The following is a 23,525-nucleotide window of genomic DNA, read 5'->3' on the forward strand; positions in this document are numbered from 1 at the left end:
CGCAGTCCATCGGCATTTTAATTATCCACCCAGACTTAAGAGACACGTACGGAGGCACATATATCCTTACTTGTCCCATAACCTGGGTAGTTAATACATATAGGAGAATAACAGAGAGCAATAGACGCGTATAAGTGCGTATAAGGGGTAATTTCGAGGAGCCTACCAACCCCTGTAAATCCCCCATGATCCTCCCTCAATGCTCGGTTCAGCCCTTAACGTTACGCTCGCCGTCTTGATCTTGGTTTAATATTTATAAACCGTATATATATCGCCGGGTATATTTATAAATCGGATTTAGCCGCACATATCCGATCTTACTGCACGAGTGGCGGCAACCCTACGAGCACTTAGAAAAAATAATGCCTTCTGGAAATTTTGGCCCAGCCAAATGCCTCGTCCTATCGTAATTAAATAATGGTTAGAATACCCAGGAGACTAGGAGAATCAATTTGAGCCTATGTAACCCCTAGGTACATTGTGGTGGTAGGAGAAAAAAAAAAGCATCCCCTAATGGCGGTCAAATCGCTCGGGCGAAGCAATCGGCCTGTCGAAAAATGGGGTCCTTTCACGATTAGTCAATCTCGTCGGAAGGTCCTAACCGGCAATGCGGCTCGTAAAATTAATGTCGCCCATTGAGGGGTGGCAGCCCTTCACCCCCAATTGGGGGTGGATTTCCAGGGCGTCGCTTTTGAGAACGAATCCCGATCGCCTTTCTTTCACCGGCGGCGCGACGGCGCCCTAAAAAGATTCGGGTCATTTGGCAAAGTGCTACTTTGTGTCGGATAAAAAAAGCCGGAGAGTCTCTCACGGTTATTTCGTAGTCAGCGCTTTCGATTTTCGCCTTGCCACCCCAAGAGAAATGGCACTCGGTCGCACCCCCGACCTCCGCTGCCAAAATGGCAAACGGGCGCGAATATCGCCGAGATTCCGGCATAAATGAATTTCCTTTAGCGAGAGATCGAATCCTCACCCCGCCGAATTTAATTGCATGGAAATCGAACTGCGAGCGAAGTTGGGGATGAAAAAAAAATAATTCTACCGACGCTTTTTGCGGACGGGAAAAAGATATTTTTCCATCTAGAGGAGTAAAGGGTGGAGGCGGTGATTTTGAAGAAATTTGGAATAATACCCGCAGTTGAAGGAACTAATTAATCCTGGATATTTTTAAGGGTGTTTTTCAGGGGCATCCATCGCGAGGAGGGAGAAAACGGGGCGTGAGAAGACGGATTATTAATTTATGAACATATTTTTCATGGCCGCGAGGCTGGGATTAATCTTACCCTTAATTACACGCCGCGGTTTAAGGTTGAGGTGAAAGTTTTCCTTGGTGGGTTAAATTCAAGGAAAAATTATGAATATCCTAGAATTGATAACCCCGTGAATGAGAATAAAAGATAGGGAGATAGCGAGAGAAAGAGTGAGACACGTTGCTGAAAAGGGTGGCCAGAAGTAAGCAAGAAATATCACGCAGGGGTGGATGGATCGTCGGGGGTGGTGACGGAGATAACCGTGATGTCACTTTCTTTTGTCGAGGGTGGGAAATGCGTAAGAATGTGGAAATCCGAGCAGTCTCCCCCACCCACCCCCGCGTACAACCCATTTGCATACAAAGAATATGTTTCTCGACTCCAGTTGACAAAGAAATTCATACTCTACTAACGTCGCCCTAAGACGGGACAAAGGGGTGTTTCTTGAAAAGGGTGGACGTCCACATTGTACCGATGACCGATGAAAAGGTTCCAACGAGAATTTTCTCATGTACTATTTCCTTCTTAATTTTTTTCAACCCCATCTAGAGTGACAAATAAATTGGCAATTTTTTGGCAGAGTGACAAAACCATTACTTAATTTCTAAATGTATAATTTGGCTTTTTCGGGGATTTGTTTCCGGAGTTAAGGGATGATCGTTGGGCTGCCTCGGACAGTTTCGGAGCACTCGGTCCCACGGACCAATCGCAATAATTCCAGGGGAAGAAAGGTCGTCTTTTCCAGGCCGGGTCCTCGGGGGTAGGTCGAGCATCCCCTCGGAGGGTACTGGCCATGTCCCACCCCCAACTCGTCGGCTCTCTTTACGAGAATTCGGGGAACGAGTCGAAGCGCGACGGGGCTGGAAGGTGGTGAGCAAGAAGGGGTGGATTTACGGCCACTTTATTTCTCATCAGACGGCTCGAAAGGAAGAACTCGAGGGGTGGCCCGAAGCTACGCCTGCAGAGTCCTCAAGTATTCCTCAACTCCGGTTGACTCACGACGGGGGTTGTTTCGTAAAAGGGTGGTGGGCCGCGTTTCCGGAGGGATGCTGCGGATCCGGAGAACCCCCATGACCTCTGAAAATTCCGAAATCAGGAATTCCAGAATTTCCAGAACGGGCCGAAAAATTCGCCCAGCATTTTTGGCGAACCTGGAGAACCTGGAGAACCTGGAGAACGTCTGATGAATAAATTAAGGGTAATTAGTAATAAAATAATTACGGGATGTGGAATTTCCTGGAAGGGTCTTTTTGGGGGGTGGTCGCGACGACGCGGAGGTATCGAAATCCACCCCCGAGGAGAACCACCCCTCGTCGTTCCCTTCTTATAAATCATGCTCCCGTCCGGTTAGTTAATCCAGGATCCTGGTGGAAGGCCAAAACCCACCCCGTGGCTACGTTTATGTGCCATTTACCGGGAAAGCGAAATAATCGCTGGAAACCACCCCTCTGCCGGCGACGTCTTACCGCCTCCACCCCCGGCCACAACTCCCGATGAGGGGGTTGCAGAGGGCAGAAATAATCATCGACTTTTTCCTGACCATGGCCCACGTCGCCCTCTGAATTATCCCCGGCGACTTCCTCCTCGCCCCCTCCAAAGGAGGGAAAATTAAGGGTAGGAAATGGGGGAAGCGCCGATTATTACCCCCTTAATTCCGAGTTACCGGGATTGAGCACTTCGGCGGAACCACCCTTCCAAAGTCTAACGAGCACTGGGTACTTTTGGCATTTTTTTATTTACCCTCGCCACCCCTCCGGTTGCTAAAAAGAAAATAAAAACCCATCGCTCCCCTCTTAGTTCCGAAAAACAAATGGAAAGGAAAGAAAGTCCGAAAAGGGGAGAGGGAGAAGAAATATCGATGATTTTCCGCTCCCGTATATAGGGATCTTTTTTTATCTCCCTTCGTTCGGGCATTCGGAAATATTCCAGCTTCTCCGGGAGTGATAAAAAATTATCAATAACTTTTTCCAACCCTCGGCCACCGAATCCTAGGGATCGCGGGGCTTTTTCGCGCCCTGGGCGGGAAATCATTTCCACCCCGCCTATTTTCATCCCTCCTGTCTCGAGCATGCTCGTCCTTCCGCTGGTCCTTTTTCATCCCCTTTAGGGTATCCGGTGCACTCCCAGGGTTGGTTTGCCGATATTTCCGATATTTAATTCCAATACAAACCGAGCTGCAGGGCTCGTCTAGGCGACCTCAGGGCTGAAACCACCCCGTTAACGGATAACGTCGATGTAGGAATAATTTTCAATAGATCCCACCCCCTCTGCCGCTCCTCTTCCATTCTACACCCCCTGGCCAATAGTCCAGAGTTTGTGACGAGGCACCATTGGCAAGATTGGATATTCTCATTAGGGAAATATCCCCACGAGCTGTGTCGTCCACCTGAACTTCCCCGCAAGACTTGACAAATCATCCCTGATTCAATTTTTTAATTTTTTAATTTTTTCTCCCTGAGTCCCCTTTAATGGAAGATATTTAACATTCTCCGAGATTTCGAATTTTCAAATATTATCCTCCGTCGCAGACGCCCGCCGGGGAGCAGAGGGAACTTTTAACCTAAGGTCCTCGCATTAATAAGTTTCGCAATGTTGAAGCGAAACACCCCTTCGGGGGTGTTGGGGACTTTTAATTTTTTTTCTTCATACAACTAAGCGCCACGGTAAATCTCGCGAGGCGAAACTTCCCCAGGGGGCGAGGACAAGAGACTGGGAGGACCTCAAAGGACCTCCTGGAGGACGTACCTCCTGCAAGTCAAACCGAAGTGGAACAAATGAAAGCCCCAGCATTTCTCTCTCTCTCTCTCTCCTAGGGAAAGTTTCGCCCGCGACCCTCAATCGCATCCAGGAGGGGAAAAGTCCCTAGCAGCTTCGAAATTGCTTACGGAGCTCCCCCTTATTAATTGCTAAAAATATTCCAGGTGCGATCATTCCCTCGGGAGAGCATCTCGAGTACATCCAGGATGCACCGACAAATCTTATAATTCAAATGATATCAATTCCCCATCTTTACCGAAATTAAATAACGTCGGGGGGGTAAATGTGGAGTATCGAATAATTTTCTGGGGAATATCCTCCGAGGGGGGGAATCATTTTCGCGAAAAGTATGACCCCCTTTTTATAATTCCCCGTGCATCGGAATGCAAGGAAACGGCCTCGGGGATGGACGCCACGTCGCCGGCTAGACGCAATAATTAAAAAAAGGAGCAGGACCTTTGTCCTCCTTCTGCTCGGGGAAGACACTCAGCGGCGTATTAAAAAACTCAATTGAATCGCTCCCCGGAACGAAAGAGCTCCACATAAAGTAAGAAAGCGTGAGACCACCATTAAACGTCGGTTATAATTTACCATACACTTTGGATTGTTTAGAAAAATCGCAAAATGCGCCTCGTCCTTTTTGGTGACTTTTTTTTTTATCTCTGATAAGGGAACGGGTGACAACCCCTGGAGTCCCGGCAAAGAGACACGGAGACGTCGTCGTCGGGGCGACGCAGATATTGGCGTAAAGGGGAGTTGAAATATTAAATAAAAACAAAAGTGGGCGACGGGGGGTGGCACACAATGAGAAATAAGCAGCCGAGGGATAATGCCGCGAATCAGGAGTCCGCGCGGGGTGCAACAATGGAATATCAGAATAGCCATTATATCCGCGGTAGACTCAATTATTTTAAGCCACTTTTGTGCGGCGCTAATGAAGCGAACAAAGGCGAATATTAAACCGCGCCTCCAACCCCTTCCTTTCCTATAATCCACCCCTCGCGTCGGCGGCAGACCCTCTGCAGGGTCCTCGGCGAATCCGCGAGATATCCCGGAAGACACCTTCCCCTTTCGAATGAACTCGGGAATTAGGCTCGAAGAAGTCCACGAAAGACCCCCCGAGTCCCGGAACGAGGGACAAAACCGAGCAAATCATTTGTTGCTAACTCGGTAATTAATTATTCCCTCTGGGGTGTTTAGGCTTCTCGAATTTCGACTCGACTCGACGATACGTATAGGGGAATAAATACCGTGAGAAAATGCAACACCTTGACGATATGGAATATAAATGTTTTTTTTAGTTTTAATTAGGTAAGCAATTTTTATGAAATACGAAATCTAGAAAAAAAAAATTATATATTCGAGGATACTTTTTCGCAAAATATTTGAGAGGTACGAAATGCATATATGGAATAAATAACGTGAGAAAATAAGACACCTCGAAGGTACGGAATATAAATGTTAGGTAAGCAATTTTTATGAAATACGAAATCTAGAAAAAAAAAATTATATATTCAAGGACACTTTTTCGGCAAAATATTAGAGAGGTACGAAACGTATATATGGAATAAATGACGTGGGGAAGTGCGACACCTTGACGATACGGAATATAAATGTTAAATAAGCAATTTTTATAAAATACGAAATCTAGGAAAAAAAATTATATGTTCATATACAGGAATAAATAACGTAGGAAAATGTGATACCTTGAAGGCACGGAATATAAATGTTAGGTGAGGAATTTTTTTACACCACGAAATCTAGAAGAAAAAATTATATACTCAAGGATACTTTTTCGCAAAATATTGGTGAGGCACGAAACATATACAGGAATAAATAACGTAGGGAAAAATGGCTCCCCGAAGAGTACACAAATGTCCAGGATCGTGCGGTGCCTTCTTAAGTTTTCTTCGAGTCGGACCAAACCGAGTTACTTCCGCTCCATCGGGGACGTTTCTAGGTGTCGCCGTGTCGAAGATGGAGGCTCCGAGTCGAGCCGAAGTTCGATTGAAAAATAGGAAAAATATATTCGAGGCATACCCCGGAGGGGGCGGCCTTTCAAAGGCGCCGACTCCCAGGTGGAAAAGTATACCGGATGTAAAAGAGTCCTCGGTGAATAAAAATCGTTCCCTCCTCTCCCCGACTTTGCGACAACTTTTTGCAAAAATACTTTTTAACAAAAAGTATTCTTGCAAAAACATTGCAGGGAGATTTATGCGCCCAGTAATGGCGGACGCAATGCTACGTAATGTATTGGATCGTGGAGTGACTTTATAAGCCCGACATCACTCGGATGGAAGCAAGTCCTTTCCGTTCAATTGAGAACTTTCGGATTTAACCGAGTTGGAGGTAGACGGAGGAAGGCTAAGCCGAGGCTTCATCGGAAAAAGGGGAAAATATATTCCGAGGAGAAAAAGAAAATCCTCGCGTAAAAGCGGGGACGAAATTCGGTGTGAACGTAAGTGACGGGGATTTTCGGCGTTTATTAATTTTTTAATAATTAATTGCGCCTTCTTTAACGGGAATTTCATGGAATTAAATTGCACGAGACATCTAATACCGCAATGACGGATAAATCATATTATTATATCGCCGACGTGAATATTAAGAAATTCCCAAAACCCATATAACGCCTTCCGGGGAGAATCCGAGGTCGTCTAGATTTTCCTCGCGTCGGGGGAAACTCCCTCGGATATAAAACCAATCCGGAAAAGTGAGGATGATCTCGTTTCGAAAGACCCTCGGATTAAGCCTCCCCTGATAACGGCAGAAATATGTCGAACGCGATATTGCGTGACGCGAGAAGAATGGGAACATACCGTGATCCAAGAAGACTCTTTTGAATTCATAAGACACTGAGAAAAATCCCAGGAATAAACGAGCCGAGAAGAAATAAAGGAGCGTTAAAAGAGATCCCCGAAAAAAAGTGAAAAAAAAAAGAAATAAAACGATCTGGCCCAATTAATCGAAGGGAAACCGAGGGGGGAAAAAATGGAGCACGGCGGAGGCGATCGCAAAAATTGCTCGAGGATGAAAAAAAAAAAAATAACAATTTCCGACGAGGAGAAAGCTGAAAACGAGACGAATTGCGATGACTTTCACCGAGATCCGCGATCTCGAGGCCGAGTGATCTCGGAAATGGAATATTACAGGAAACGGAGGGCAGGCGTCGGACAAAAGGATGACGAAGTGGACGTCGAAGCCAGAGACCATGAAGATCCACCACGTCCCGTCTGGTTAGCAAGTTATCCATTCGATGGGCAGCGACCTGTATGCTAATACCAACGGCAGGTTATGCGAAGTGCTCATAAATCAAGTCAAAGTGCAAGGCACGCTGACGCTATACTTCCTTATACCGCCGAGGAGAGTACAGTATCCGCTGCCATATGACGTAAAGTGGATGCAGAAAACGGAACAGCGATTGTTACATAAATTGCAAAACCAGAGGCACGAGCGACCAGCCGAAGGAAAAGGAGAACCGAGTACGAGTACGAGTACCGAGTATCTGGTACTTTGACGTATTCTCATCTGACGAAGATAATAATTAGGTACGCATGTTGACTAATTGATCGGTTGATAAAAGATGGGTCTTTAACCCTTAAATGAGAATTGAGTGATTTTGGCCTATCATCGTCTCATAAATCTGCACTTTGCGTATGTAATCTAGTACTTTGACGTATTCTCATCTGACGGAGGAAATAATTAGGTACGCATGTTGACTAATTGATCGGTTGACAAAAAATGGCTCTTTAACCATTAAATGGGAATTGAGGCATTTTAGCCTATCATTGTATCATCAATCTGCACTTTGCGTATGTAATCTAGTACTTTGACGTATTCTCATCTGACGGAGGAAATAATTAGGTACGACTAATTGATCGGTTGATAAAAGATGGGTCTTTAACCCTTAAATGAGAATTGAGTGATTTTGGCCTATCATCGTCTCATAAATCTGCACTTTGCGGTTGCTATCGTACCGAGTACGAGTACCGAGAGAAATGAAGAGAAATGATCTCCAACTAATTGTAAGATCAGAAGGTCTTGGCTTTCCCACTAAAATCCCCTGGACAAATTTGCGGAAATTCGGAAAAGCCGATAAATTAGAAGAGACAGCGCGAAGCAAAGAAGCCACTCGAAAAAGCTCGCTTCAAAGCCCCTCAATCGAGTCGTAAAGCCGGGAAAAGCACCGAGAGATGGCCCAGATCGGGATGGCACTCCACGTGGTCCCCGAAAGGCGTGAAAAACTGGGAAGCAGTTAATTAAGAGGACCTCCGGCCCCGAAAAGCCCTTCGAGGGTCGCGCGGAAGGACTCGAAAATCGAGCGACGAGCAGCGGATTAATTAAGCTCCCGTTACCGATCCGCGGCTTTTCGAGGCCCGAAAGGAAGAAATATCTACACTCGAGGGTTAATTAAGAGCCGTCAGGTGCGGGGATCCCTCGGGATCCTCGAGGACCAGGAGATGAATCGCGATGGGACGAGTACCCGAAGACCGGCGGACCGAATCTGGGCCACGGCACGACTTCCTTTTCTGCACTTTTGCATTTCGAGGGCCCCTCCTTTACCGAAGCCGACTCACCATTGAAATTAGCCGGGGGTTTATCCAGGCCTGCTGCATGTTGTCATCGAGGTATCTCTTCGCGATCCTCGCGATGTTCTCGTGCGGCTCCTTCTTCTGCATCGTCACCGCCGAGGGCGCCACCGTGTTCGCGTTGTTCCTGAAAGAAGAAGCGTCCTCACCGTGAATTATCTCGAGGAAAGAACCGTCGAATCGATCGCAACCCTCCACCCACCGAGTATTCCGGCAGATTAAGAAAGTTAAAAGTCAATCTGGAATTCTCCTAGACAAGGATCCCGAAGAGCTTCCTCTTAATTCGGAAAGTAACTAGCTGACGAATTCTCGCCGGTCAATATTGGCAAATCGTCTTTGTCCTCTCGATTTGACTTCTTTAATTAATTACCTCCCGGTGGTCGGCAAACTTTGTCGCACTTCCGCCTATCGGTTCCCTGAGGAATATTTTCTGGGAGAGAAGAAACGCGAACGAGATGAAATTCATGCCTGGGGTGCAGCATCCCGAAGGATCGGACCTCGAGTGCATCCGATACAATTGCATGCAAATCATTTTTGACTTCTTTAATTAATTACCTCCCGGTGGTCGGAAAATTTTATTGCACTTCCACCTATCCGCTCCCTGAGGAATATTTTCTGGGAGAGAAGAAACGCAAACGAGATGAAATTCATGCCTGGGGTGCAGCATCCCGAAGGATCGGACCTCGAGTGCATCCGATACAATTGCATGGAAATCATCTTTGTCCTCTCGATTTGACTTCTTTAATTAATTACCTCCCGGTGGTCGGCAAACTTTGTCGCACTTCCGCCTATCCGCTCCCTGAGGAATATTTTCTGGGAGAGAAGAAACGCGAGCGAGATGAAATTCATGCCTGGGGTGCAGCATCCCGGAGGATCGGACCTCGAGTGCATCCGATACAATTGCATGCCCATTTGTCAATCCCCGTTTATTGCATCAAAGGTCGGAGCATTGTCGAGAGATATCTGGGACATTAAACTTCACGGATGGGCAGACGACAACGGGACTTGAGGTCCATTGTCTTCAAGGCTGCCAGGACGTCAATGGGCTTTGACTTCCGGTCCGGTCCTTATCCCGAGAATGCTATTTGCCCCGATGAATTATTAACGGAGTGTACATTCGGCGGAGGGTGCATAAGGGGTGCATTATCGGTGCAGGGGGTGTGAAATTAACAGAGGCCGTCCAGCATTCGATCGTTGCGCTGCCGTGATAACGTGATAACTCTGGGGGCATTGTTATCCACAACAGCGAGAACGTTGACGCGGATATTGGAGTCGACAGTCATTTTTTCTAAGAGATAATACCAATATTTTCGTGTTTTCATATTTATCAGGTATCCAAGAATTGCCGAAAAAATTCGATGTGACCACAAAAATCAGGGGCATCATTTTTCGTATAAAACATTTTTTTTGTCGGGCTCCATTACTGTAGAATGAGGATATGAATATAAAATGTTCATTTTTTTTAAGAGATAATACCAATATTTTCGTGTTTTCATGTTTACCAAGTATCCAAGAATTGCCGAAAAAATTTCATGTGACCACAAAAATCAGGGGCATCATTTTTCGTATAAAACATTTTTTTTTATCGGGCTAAATTACTGTAGAACGAGGATATGAACATGAAAAGAGCTACTTCGACTATGTACTATCAGGTCTTACTTGAATTCGAAAATTATTCGAAATTAGTGTCAAGGCTCGGAATGTCGAGGATCTCCAATACGGTGACATTTCCCAGAAGGGTAAATATTAGCGGAGTTGCGTGTTTTACCGCTTGCTTTTGGGACACCTTGAGACCCTGATGAAGTTCCCGAAGAACGCTCGTCAGTGGGCCAGAAAAATATATTTCTTTTTAATAATGGAAATAAAAATATATTTCTTTTTAATAATAGAAATAAAAATAGAAATCTAGGAAAACGCCAGTCGAGGGAGGAAGAAACAACCCGCGACTGTATATCCACTTGCACTTCGGTATGTACATTAAAGTACATAGAACGGTACAAAGTGTACTCTCGCAAAATACGCAAAGAGAGGCAGAGAGAGAGAGAGAGGAGTCCACGACGTGCGTTCGGCATACACAAGAGACCCTACAAGTCGAGAGTTTATGTTAACAATACTCGTAAGTTAATTACTGGAATTCCTCTGTGAAGTCCTCAGAGAGGTCTAGGTACTCTAGGTACTCTAGGTACCTACTCCAGCGGAGCCCCTCGAGGTTGACTCCTGCAATTTCGATTCAACGTCGTTTTCTCCCCCTAGTGAGACAATTACCCCTGTCCACAAATTGTTCCAACGCGTAGCTCAATAACAGATTTAAACAGCGAGGTTAAATTTGTTAAGGCATTTTCGTCAATCTTGAAGAAATCAGCGGGAAATTATATTTTCTTCTCAAAGAAGGACCTCTTGCAAAATTCCTGGATTTTATTCGGTAATATAAAGGGGTTTTTATTGAGCGATTATGTGCCCAGGGAAGGACATTAAGGTATGATTAAAGTTTGCTTGGACTCTTTTGACATTTCCACTGGCGTCATGCGCCTCCTTAAGTGGTTACCTCGCGTTTCATATTGAAGTTCTCAAACGGCGATTTATCCTCGCAATAAACCTCGATGTGCTATTACGGCGCTATCGTCGGTATCTTTTTAATAATACCGCTCGGCAGAAATATTGCCGATAGATTCCCGGGTAAATAATACCGAGTTATGTAATACGGCGCGATTACTTCGCAAGAGCGTGACCAGACATTTTGCTTTTACTTTGATCTATCGGCGAATCGTAGAGTCGCACCGATAGCTCTCTCGTGGCTCGATATATCGATTCGGTATATCTATCGAGTATTTGCCATACGTTCACTTGGCCCGATTTACCAGGGAATGCCTTCGCAAAATTGAAAAGCCTCGTAGAAATAAGAATTAGAAAAATGAGAACACTCGCTAATTTCCGCAATTACCTTTCTCCTCAAACTGGGACTCATTTTCAGGAATTAATTCGAAAATTTCTCTCATCGCGGATTTTGTTTTCATGTTTTAGGGCCATGGGAAAGGGGAGGAGAAAATGCTACTTTTTAGAAGTTGAGGAAAATCGAGACTGCACAAAGTTTCCCTTTGTGTCCGAGGAAGAGGACGTTAATGGAGACAGGGAGAAGACGCGAGAATAATCGCGGAAAAATTGGCAAGCTCCTGAGCTTTCGCGACCGGAATGAATAAGCGTCTCGGTTTAATGAGAATGCAAATGTACGAAGGGATATCGGAAGGGGAAAAAAGGATAAAGCAAGGCAAACGTGGACGGATGTACTCTCGCTCCCTTCGCCTTCCTTTTCTTTTCCAATTACATTCCAATCTCGCCTCGCGATTCGGCTTCGTATCCGCGGAAAACAAATTCTCTCGTTTTCACGTTAATTATATCCTCGTGAAATATAAAGTAAAAAATACTCGGGATAAAAATATTAAGACATTTTATATCCGCCGAGGATACCTCCTCCTATTCTCGTCGATTCTCGGCGTTCTACGCGGTTCCTCTGCGGTTCCGCAACCCGGGGGAGAGAAAGAAAAAGAGATAGAAATATTTCAATATCAAACGCCTCCTCTCGCATCGGGGATTTTGCGTAATGTCCGTCAAGCTCGTGAAAGCCGGGGTTTTCTCACGGCGTCCTAAAGTCGCTGTCAGAACCGAGAATGGCGGCCATCGAGTCTCCTATCTAATGGCCGGAGTGTATAAGTGCGCACGTTCCGATGTGTTTCCAGAGGAGAAATATCCTCAGTTTATTTTACCGAGTCGGATTTACATCGGGCGAAGGAAATGTCGAGCCTTTTTTTACCCCGCTCGATTGTCACGCCCCGGAGAAGTGGCGGAAATGGCCCTCCGTTACGACGTGGGTGGTGAGTTTAAATGCCCCTTCTTTTTGGCCCTCCACCGGGCACTTGTTATTTCTCCAGGAATTTCCTTTTCACTTCGTTCTTGCCCCAGGTCATTATTTTGGCCATTTCGGTGCCAACTCGTGTTTGGACATTATTCGGAAAGATCGCCGATTCGGTGTCTCGAGGGTTACACGGAAAAAAAAGAGAATGGTCAGGAAAAGCACAATTGCACCTAAAGCTTGCTACCTAAAGTAGTAAAAAATCATTTGATGCTCGAAAAGGTGGTTTCTCCAAAACCAAATTATTTCTTTCTGTATACAATTAAATAAAACGCACTTCGGGCGGAACTCTGTCGCGCTCCCTAGTATATGCACACTGGGAGACATCAATGCCCTCCCAACCAGCACAGGCGATGCCGTATCTGTTCGTATATTTTCCACGGTTTTTCGAAGACAATCGCCGCAAGATTTTGGCATTGGTTACATTTCTCATTCCATGTGGTCAATTTCCCCATTTCTGTGGTTTTACTTCCCCCAGTATTTTAACCACGTCCCTATAGTAATTGTAACCAAATTATTTCTTTCCATATACAAATAAATAAAACGCACTTCGCGCGGAACTCTGTCGCGCTCCCGAGTATATGTACATATTTTCGACGGTTTTTCGAAGACAATCGCTGCAAGATTTGGGCATTGGCGGTTTAGATAGGTACCTGCAAGGTGTTCCGAGGCACCGCATCGCGGACGGAAGGCCCGCAAAAGCGAGCTTTAAATTATCGAGTTTATCGTCGGCATGCTCGTAAAGTCCGGGCCAACCGATTCGCCATTTTCGCACCGGCCGATTCGACGCCGGCCAAGCTCTGACAGACGGTGAATTGCGATCGTACCGAAATTCTCCTCCACCCCTGTACATCCGTGAAATATCGAGTCGACGTAAGGGAGAAAAAAGGCCGATCACCGGAGAAAGTGTCCGTCCGTTCTCCTCCCGTGTATTTGCATCCTCGTATAAAAAAAAACGAAAAAATGGAAGTCAGAGGGACACTCCGCGCCATCTGTGATTTTCATGCCAACTAAATTTCCACTCCGAGACCTCATATTTTAATCATTTTAGCATAGAAGCGTATAAGACAATTTTTTACCTTTATTCCGTTCAAATGATGATTCTATCCAATACCCTTAAAAAAAAGTGTCTTATCCGAATCGACTGATTTGAGGAGGGTTTCACTTCACCTTAAGAAGAGATTCCGTCCCAATTTCTTCTTCCTCATTTTCTGCACCACATTTCTCCGCAGATATTTCACCTCGGGGAGAAATATTCCGCCTAAGATCGCTAATCGATTCGAGCCGATCGGGGCGACCGATAGGCCAAGATGGCGGAGCCGATCACGATCGATCGGTTTCCGCCAGGCACTCCGGCTTTCTCGATAAGCCCGAGGACCACCGGCACTCGATATTCGGTGCTCGATACTCGATATTCGATATTCGATACGCTGAATATTCCCTCCCCGGGGGGAGAGGCCCTCGAAAACGGCGGCGCATTCCGCGGATTCTCAAACTTCTGGCGCACTTTTCAGCCCCTAATTATTAATTTGGAATATTTTCACCTCGGGGAGGGAAAAACCGAAGGAATCCCTGAAACTATTCGGGAGAATATCCTACCCACCCGCGAGATTGCGATCCAACGGAACACAACGTCACATTCCAAAATTCGGATTTCGAAAAATGGCGCTTCCACCTGACTTAAAATAATTCATTACCGAGCATAAAATCCTGCCGTGTAAATATTCCAGATTTTCTCATATTTTTTCCTGATTTCCACCTGATTTAAAATAATTCATTACCGAGCATAAAATCCTGCCGTGTAAATATTCCAGATTTTCTCATATCTCTTCCTGATTTCCACCTGACTTAAAATAATTAATTACCGAACATAAAATCCTGCCGTATAAATATTCCAGATTTTCTCATATCCCTTCCTGATTTCCACCTGACTTAAAATAATTAATTTCCGAACATAAAATCCTGCCATATAAATATTCCAGATTTTCTCATTTCTTTCGGGAAAATTGGCCGAATCGAACAATTTCGTTTCGGGGCCTGGTGAAGGAACGAACGTAGATCGGCTCGCGTTTCGTAGACGCGGCGAGATAAATCCGCATCTAGATCTCGATCGGAAAGTCGGCGGAACGAGAGGAAGAGAGAAAGACGGTCGAGAATCGAGTTTATTCCGCAGTCCCGGGAGCAAATCGATGCCCATTAAGGCCGGTAGCCCAGTTTTTAAGTTGGGCCAAGAGGGCCTCCTTTCCCGGAGAACAATGGCCCACAAATCACGCCGGCGGGACCGGCTAAATCTTGCCGAGGACGGGCTCGATACGCGGCCGAAAACCCGCGGAACGTCCGCCCGGCCCGCCGCGGACGTGCGGAATAGACGCTACCGATTTGCGAAGTCGTTCTTCGCCCCCTTTCAGGACGAGTTTGGGTCCTTCGACCTTTTTTACCCCCTTAAGGGGATATGCAAATGTGATATATATATATATACGTACCAAAAAGTAAAAATATTTATAACAATTTTCTCCAACCTGAATGCACCGAATTATCTAAAACTTTAACACGTGATTATGGAGGCTCTAAGGAAGAACGCGCTGCCCATGAAATTTCATTATCCGAAAAAAAAACAATATCTTTTTTTGCTCTTGTTGGAGATAAATGCAACATTTTTTTCCCCTCGTCGACCTTAAAAAAAAATCTCTCAATAACGAAATTTTTTCCTTGGAGATATCCTTCTTATCGATCCGTCATTTTTTACGATTCTTCCCGAAGGCGAAGAGTCGGGGTAAAAAAAGTTTGTCGAACATTAGGATAAAAAAAATTGAGCGGAACGGAAAGAATAAAGAACTCCAGGGGGATGACTTATGCAAAATCTTGTCACCGGATAATTTCACTTTACGAGGACGTAGATTATTCCGCCCCACTTAAAGGGTCCTTTTTTGCCACCTGAAATATTGTATGGATTTTCCCTCCTTTATTTAACCACGTCGAGACCCTCGCCCGGGTGGATTCTTATATAATTTAATGACATAATAGGATTAAACAAGTTCGGTTTTAAAGCGCGGTATCGAAGCCCCTCGTAGATCCGATGTTATTAAAAAGAAAAAGTGCGTTGAAGGGAGGGAAGAGGAATACCGAGAAGAGGGAGAGGGAGCATATGGAGGCAACCGGTTCGATTCTACCTTTTACTTTTTCGTTGGATCGATATTCGATCGCTTATGGGGGTAATCCCTTAAAAAAAACGGCACCTCAGAGCACGGAAGATCTTGGCGGGCGCAGAAATCGGGATTTCTGCCAATCAACCTGGTAAAAAATTGTCAATCGTTGAAGAAAAAATACATTTTTGTACCTTTACAGGGTCCTTGAATTTATAAAGCCTAAGATAATTTTTCTGCAATTAAAGGAATTCTTATTATATAATATCGCGTGATAAGATGCGTGGTTATTTTATAATGAATTTCGACGGGTACCAAAATGGCGGATTCGGAAGCCTAAAATAATTTTTCTGTAATGGAAAGAATTCTGATTATATAATATCGCGTGGTTTATTTGTAATGATCGCGATGTTTATTTGTAATGGTATATAATATCGCGTGATAAGATGCGTGGTTACTTTATAATGAATTTCGACGGGGACCAAAATGGCGGATTCGGAAGCTTCTTCTTCGGACTCTGCAGGATTGCGCGGTCCTAAACATTTTCCCCTGCATTGCCAAGCCATTTGAAATACAATCTGGAGCACCGAAAGGAAGAAAAGGAGAGAGAGAGGAGGATAAAAGTGGAGTCAGCAGACACGAGGGAGGAATATCTCCGGTATCATCTCCCGGCGTGCAGTGTACACCTCGTCTCCCCTTCGCCCTCCCGGCAGGATTTCCAGGGGGTGGCCGCCCTTCCGATATTATGATAATATACTCATATTCATATGCAATGGGCTCATCCTTGGGAGCAGGGAAAGTTCGGGGAAACTCGAGGGCGCAAAAACAGCCCTCGTTCCCTGACATGTCCTGTAATTCGATCGACGCTTTTCCCCTGGAAAAGAATGATGGAATGGCTTCCGAAGGGGTGGTTAATACCCCGAGTAAAGGTGCACGAGGAAGCCATTGTTGTCTCATGCTAATTCCACGCCGATGAAACCTGGTGGAAAATCGAAAAGGTCCTGGAGGAAATTCTTTTCCTCACCCCCGACTGGACGCGACGGGATAATTATCCTGGAATTTTGCGGATACGCAAGGTTCGGTAATGGCGACGATTTTCAATTTTTTAGCCAGGAAGGTGATAAGACAATTATACATAAGATATACTGCGTTTAGGGTAATTGCGCGGAAATGTTGAATAAAAAAAATAAAAAAGAAATGCAGAGACGGAGAGAGGAGTGGTAGGAGGAGCAGCTTCGGTTTTATTCATCCCCATCGCAAACCGAACCACCCTTGGAATCTCGGATCATCCCCTCGTCTAGTCACGGATTCCGTAAGTGCGTTGTCTTGTCATCCAATGGCGTCTCAAGTACGCTATCTCATTACCGACGCTTTCGTCGATTCATCCCCTCGATCGATTACGCCTCGATGTAGACAATTTCGATTTGGGGATGTTACCCTCCAAGGGATGGGGTCCTTCCCCTGTGAGAGAAGCCTCAGTTTTGAAATTTTAAAGCCTTGTCACACCTTTCGATTCCATCATACCTGCTTCTTCATTTTTTCTTATACACTGACACGAGTATATCTGTGAAAAAAAATCTTCTATTGATAAAAGTCTTGACAATAATTTTGATAATAATTATTTCTAAAGAATTACAGGTCAAAGCCACGTGCATGATATTCTCGAGTGCGGAGATATCGCGGGTCAACAATACTCTTTTATCACGGATAACGCACTCTTTCATTGTTATCCTTTTATCACGGATAACGCACTCTTTCATTGTTATCCTTTTATCACGGATAACGCACTCTTTCATTGTTATCTTTTTATCACGGATAACGCACTCTTTCATTGTTATCCTTTTATCACGGATAACGCACTCTTTCATTGTTATCCTTTTATCACGGATAACGCACTCTTTCATTGTTATCCTCTCATTGATCCAAAATGTTCTATTGATAAAAGTCTTGACAATAATTTTGATAATAATTATTTCTAAAGAATTACAGGTCAAAGCCACGTGCATGATATTCTCGTGTGCGGAGATATCGCGGGTCAACAATACTCTTTTATCACGGATAACGCGCTCTTTCATTGTTATCCTCTCATTGATCCAAAATGGATCGAAGAGTCAATCGGTCTTTTCATGAATGAATCGATGGACTGTGCCGATTCCTCCCCAATCGGAGCGCCAATCGGAGGCCGCGATCAAAACGACTCCATCGAACCCGATCGATAAGAGCGGGCCGAAGGATACATCGAACCGATCGACCGAGATCGATCTTATCGGACTCCTGCTAGATGATCGGAACACGCTAAAACCTGAAACAAAACGAAGTACGACCGACTCGGAAGGGAGAAAGAAGCAAACTCGACGATCGCCCCGAGCGGCCTCGCGATGCGGATATACATATCGATATATCGGTACATCTGGCCGATAAATCGATCGACGTCCCTTCAAGTGGAATAATTCTCGTGTAATACTTCCGATCTCGGCGATTCCGCTTAACCCGACTGGTCTCAAAAAATCCAGGATTAACACGTCGAGCTCGTCCCCGGGAATAGATTTTCGATATCGACCGATCAGATCCAATCGATAATCCGGATGGACTGGCCGGAAGTAAAACCCGAGTACTGAAAATGCAATAAAAGTGTACGCCGATGTCGATGCGAGAAGGACATAATTTCCCGGGCACGATTTCAGGGTCGATTAAAGTTAATCATAGAAATTCGTCGATAACAACGCGTCGGGTTAAAATGAGTATTTTCGGGAAAAAAAAAAGAAATTCATATTTTTCGGCATAAGCCCCACATTTGAGGGAGCTGCACACTCTCGGTCACTCGGTGGGGAATTAATCTGTTAGGCGATAATGAATATTGTTAAGTGGAGGAGAGCAAGGGTGCCGCTCGCGAGGGGTGAAAATCGCCGAAAAATTGCGAAAGAGGGTGCGCGCCTTCAGGGGGCGGGTTAAGGGCTCGAATCTACGTTTAATACATATTCATCGTGCGTTTACGATGTCGAGCCGAACCTGTAAAATTGCGCCCACCTCGTGGAGCGTACTTTTGCCCCGACTGATTAATTCCGTCGCACGGATCGCGATCGATCGATCGTCGCCCGATCGCTCATTGGAAGCTCTTGAGCCTCCTCGCCTCTCCTGACGTCCTGCAATAATCAATGTTAATGCCCCAAGGAGCTTACAAGCGGTCGCACTAAGTGATTTAATATTTTTCCAAGTAAATCCAAACCTGCACTCGCCGATTCTCCATCCCCTACTCCGAGAAACGTTCGATTAGATTATTTTATCGAGGGGCCTCAAAAAGGAAATTGCACGTGGAATTTTTAATTGCATGTAATGTCGAATTATATGTAATGTCAAATTGCATGTAATGTCGAATTATATGTAATGTCAAATTGCACGTAATATCAAATTGCACGTAATGTCAAATTGCGAAAATTCTAGCGCACCCTCGGCGAGTTTGCAAGTTCACGGGAATACGCGAGAGTTTAATTTGTTTAAGGGATAAACTAACGTAAGGGCGAGATCCAGGCGTATCTCAAGGGCGGTATGAACGCCTCGAGTGTTTTATGGGGGTGAGTTTATGAAAATGTTCGCAACGGGTGGTAGACGAAGTCGTATCCTGGTTTCCCGGGTGCAGGTGATACTTAGGGGTGTCCGGGGATATCGGGGGAGGTGACGTCGCCGGATATTACCGAATAATTTTGAGATATTTCAACCCCCTTCCCGAGCCGCGGCAGGTTTAACGTCCCAGGGCGGAAAGGCGAGAGAAAAGTTCCACCCCCTTAGAAACGTCCAAAAATCTCTTATCGATTAAATTTCACTTTTATAATTCAAATCCTCGGACGAAGAAAAATCCCTCCTTGGGGATTACGATCTCGACGTCGATGGGTCGTTAAAGAAAGATATAAAAATGTGCATGTAAAAATTTCCCTTCGATCTGATATATATATATATATACAAGGGTGACCAGGGGTAAGTTTCGAGGGTTTCGGCAAGAACGGACCCCGAAGTGTCGAAGTTGGCACGCGGTCCGGAAGCTGTGGGGGATGGCCGGAACCGGAAGCGCGAGAAACCACCCCCGATTCGTCGCGGGGTGGCTCGGACCTTCGCGGGGGGCAAAGAGCCCCCGGGGCGTCAGGGTATGCCGGATGCTGGGGGCAGTCTGGTCCCATTGTCCAATGACAAATCACACCCCCGCCCACCCCCAAAACCTCGACTCGAGAATCCATCAACATCAGAGAGAACGCAAGTCGCGAAGTGCAGTTTCCGCGCATCGATCGACCCTCCATCTTGTTTCCTCACGTCGGATGTGGGGTGTGATAACCGAAAATGGACTGACAGAGAGGAGCGTTACTTATCTGCCTCAAAATATGAATTTGCAAAAGAAATGAAAAGAGCCTGGAATTTCGAAAATAATTAACGCGGAGACTGGGAGACCCCTGGAGAGTTCGATGCCTGATCAAGAGATGACGTTTCACTGAACTCAAGTATTTTTATTATTTCATGGGAATTGAACGATATTTATTGGGTGTGATAACCGAAAATGGACTGACAGAGAGGAGCGTTACTTATCCGCCCCAAAATATGAATTTGCAAAAGAAATGAAAAGAGCCTAGAATTTCGAAAATAATTAACGCGGAGACTGGGAGACCCGTGGAGAGTTCGATGCCTGATCAAGAGATGACGTTTCACTGAACCCAAGTATTTTTATTATTTCATGGGAATTAAACGATATTTATTTTTCATTTCCAGACATTTTTATAGAGCCTGAGACGATAGAGGTCAGGCTAATTTTCTTGTATAAAATTGCGGAGATTTTATCCGTTCAATGAGAGGCGATAATTACAGGTGCGCGCCCTGAAATCTCAGCTCTCGGTGCGAACATTTCCTCAGATTAAACCTCGCATTTTGCACGGAACTGCTGGCAATAATCCCGGTGTAAGCGCGCTTCCGGGTGTTACGAAGGTTCTCGTAAGGTAGTATTAGTACATGAAGTACGTCCCTAGTGTTCTTGGATTACTAGCGTATATACCGAATAAACTGGATTCAAACAAAAGCTTCTTTGCTCTGAAAAGCTTGAAATGGCCGGATATTCTCGAGGGAAAATGAGAATCGATTACGATTACGACCGATTATGGATCGAGAAGTTCGCGGAATATCGACTTGGAAGACTGTAAATGCTTTTATGGAACTCATGGAGTCATGGACCAATGGACCCATTGCGCTCATGGGCACCCCGTTCACATCCCATAACGGTCTGTCCCACAGGACGTCCCGCTGGGATCACCATTGCACGCCACTCCCGAAGGAGTGCGGATATCCCAACCTCCTCGGAATCGAACCTACGATTTCACCTCCGATCTCACCTCCGACATCGGCCATCCGTTAAACGCGTGGGTGCAAAACTCGAGAGAGAGCGATCGCGATCGAGAGATCTAGCTCGATCGCTGATCCATCGGCACGTGTTTCTCCTCGCGGTCCAGATTCGACCAAGAAAAAAAAAGTTACACGAGGGAAGATTCATCGATTCCTGCCTGAAGAAAAATCTCTGATCTGGTTGCAAAATATCCTCCCCCATAACTCGAAATGTGAAATTACAATGGGTTTAATCAAAGTCTTAGAGAAAGAGGTCATTCCGGAAAAGCCTTTCCCAGGATGCTAGAGACGTTACCTGACGTATGATCTGGATATATCGGTCCTTGGAACGATGCATCGGTTGCATTATTCCGGACAACGTCGGTATCGATCTCGCATGTAACCACGCGTACACCTGGAATAATTGATCCCCACTCCCGAAGAGTCATACCGAGGAGCGACGTGGAAATAAATAATTCACCGCCAATTTTCAATGTCTGAAGCTTCCCGACAAGTATCCCCACTCGCGGAGTCTATTCTCACGTGCCTAAATCATTTCTTTAAGTGTTCTTAAGTTCCTTAAGTGAAATGTATTCCTTCTTGGCATTTGAACGTGTCGCAATGTGCATTCTTCTCGGTGCACTTAGGAGTTACGAAATCGGGACTGGGGCTCGTCATGATCACGAAAATCACGAAGATCATGCTGCGTCGCCGCAACGATCACACCCACTTTGTATCTGATGCATTCCAATGACACTTGACAATGCCCGATCAATAGGTGACAATGGCACACCCGAAATCTTAGTATCTAATCTCAAGTCATGAATTGCCCCGTCTAACCGTGGCCAATCATTAGAAAACCGGGAAATCCCCTCCCTTTGCTCTTTACGTCATCGTTATCCCCTTAATGCGGCAGTAATATAATTCTAATTGCGATATTAATTTACGGGGGTGATAGTTCGCGGTAACGATGGCCGTGTGGTGCGGGGAAAAACCGCGGACGTTTCGCAAAAGCGAGGACGAGCTCATAGTTTTGGAAAACGAGGAAGGGGTGAAGCTCGTTCAAGGGGGTGATTACGGCGGAGACTCCTCGCCGCGCGTAATTAACGTCGTTACATTAAACAAATTATAAATAATTATGTTCGCCGGCCTTAACAAGCGCCCTGTCCGTTCGATGGAGTCGCCGAGTGGTTTCCGGTTTATTTATTTAATATTTACCCGCCGGCAGTCACCGGGGGTATTTTTACTTCCGAGTCGATAAATATGGGATTAACGCGTGAAAGTGAAAAATCTGGAATTTTTTTGCAATAATCAAGGGGATGAAAAACATTGAAAAAACCGAGTTTATGGGTAGCGGAGGTGTCTGGGACGTCGTTAAGAGGCTCCTTTTTTTAGGGTGGCGTGATCGAAGAAATCATCGCGTGAGAAGGGTGCAAAGTCAAGGGTGGAGTCGCCCAAGGAATTAACAATGACCCGCCAAATTAAATGTCCAGAGTTAATGGTTCCATGCTATTCTGATATCTCCGAAAAATCAAGCAATCTAATTTTCTCGTGCTTCGAGAAAGATATTATGTCCTGATTAATGAATTATATTTATTGGAGGGATTTTCCGCGACTCTTGAACATTGAAACTGACACGGATTACGGGGATTTTGGAAATTTGCCACGGACCGTAGTTTGGCACTATTTAATCCTTAGATCTCCGTTAAAGCCCTGGTTTTACTAGCGAGCAAAGGCAAATCGATCATTAAGGGTTTACATCAAACTCGGGCCGGATTAGCTGAACTGCACCCTTAAGTCATTAATTAAACAAGCGACTTCTGACATTGAAGGATAAACGGTGTCTCGGGTCCGCCCTAAGACACCACGAGACAAGGGTTGTTCTATAAATCGAGTCTCTCGTTGGACTTGCTCACCACCGACAGAATTTAATAAACCCAGGTCAATTAATATTCATAAATCGAATTCATGAATTGAATTAGATAATAAATTATCGCTCCCCTTTAATATTAATAATTCTTAATTGAGAATGAAAAGTATTTAGCGAGATGAAGAATTGTATACGAGTAACGAGGGGTTGATAGGAAGTGTTCAGGTGAAGTTACTTCGAGAACGCCCCAAGCCCATATTTTGGGGGATGATCCAGAGTGACAATTTAATCCGCCATTAAAATTCCAATGGGGCCATTAAGAATGTTCACGCGTCATTGGGCCGAAAATCTCGTGAAATCTTGGGAGACCCGGAGATCAAAATGCATCGAGGGAGCACTTCCGTATCGATCGCACCTTTAACAGGGGTCCATTAGGTTAATGACTCGCCTAACCAGTTAAGTATTCAAGAGGGTAATCCCTGCACCCTCGGGCGAGGCTACCGATAATCGGGGATGAAAATTAGGGCCGAGATCTTAGAAAATCCGACCACGAGCCGACAAGAGGGACACCTCGAGAAACATCTTCGTTCCCCGGGTGATCAAGCCCGACATCTAATAATTAAATTAATTAAAAAAATAACAAACAATTAATTA

At 45.2% G+C, this 23,525-nt stretch overlaps 1 protein-coding gene across 1 annotated transcript in view; it reads right to left on the reverse strand.

Annotated features, from left to right (window-relative positions):
* The window catches only part of LOC105694763, a 211,105-nt gene that overhangs the window by 178,757 nt on the left and 8,823 nt on the right, over nucleotides 1–23,525 (reverse strand). The window contains exon 2 of the mRNA XM_023431772.1: nucleotides 8,585–8,723. Within this exon, the coding sequence (XP_023287540.1) occupies nucleotides 8,585–8,723 (139 nt within the window). The remainder of the gene's footprint in view (nucleotides 1–8,584; nucleotides 8,724–23,525) is intronic.

Source organism: Orussus abietinus, unplaced genomic scaffold (assembly GCF_000612105.2).
Source record: "Orussus abietinus isolate OABI.00-Male unplaced genomic scaffold, Oabi_2.0 scaffold79, whole genome shotgun sequence".
In the NCBI taxonomy this organism is placed as follows: Eukaryota; Metazoa; Arthropoda; class Insecta; order Hymenoptera; family Orussidae; genus Orussus; species Orussus abietinus.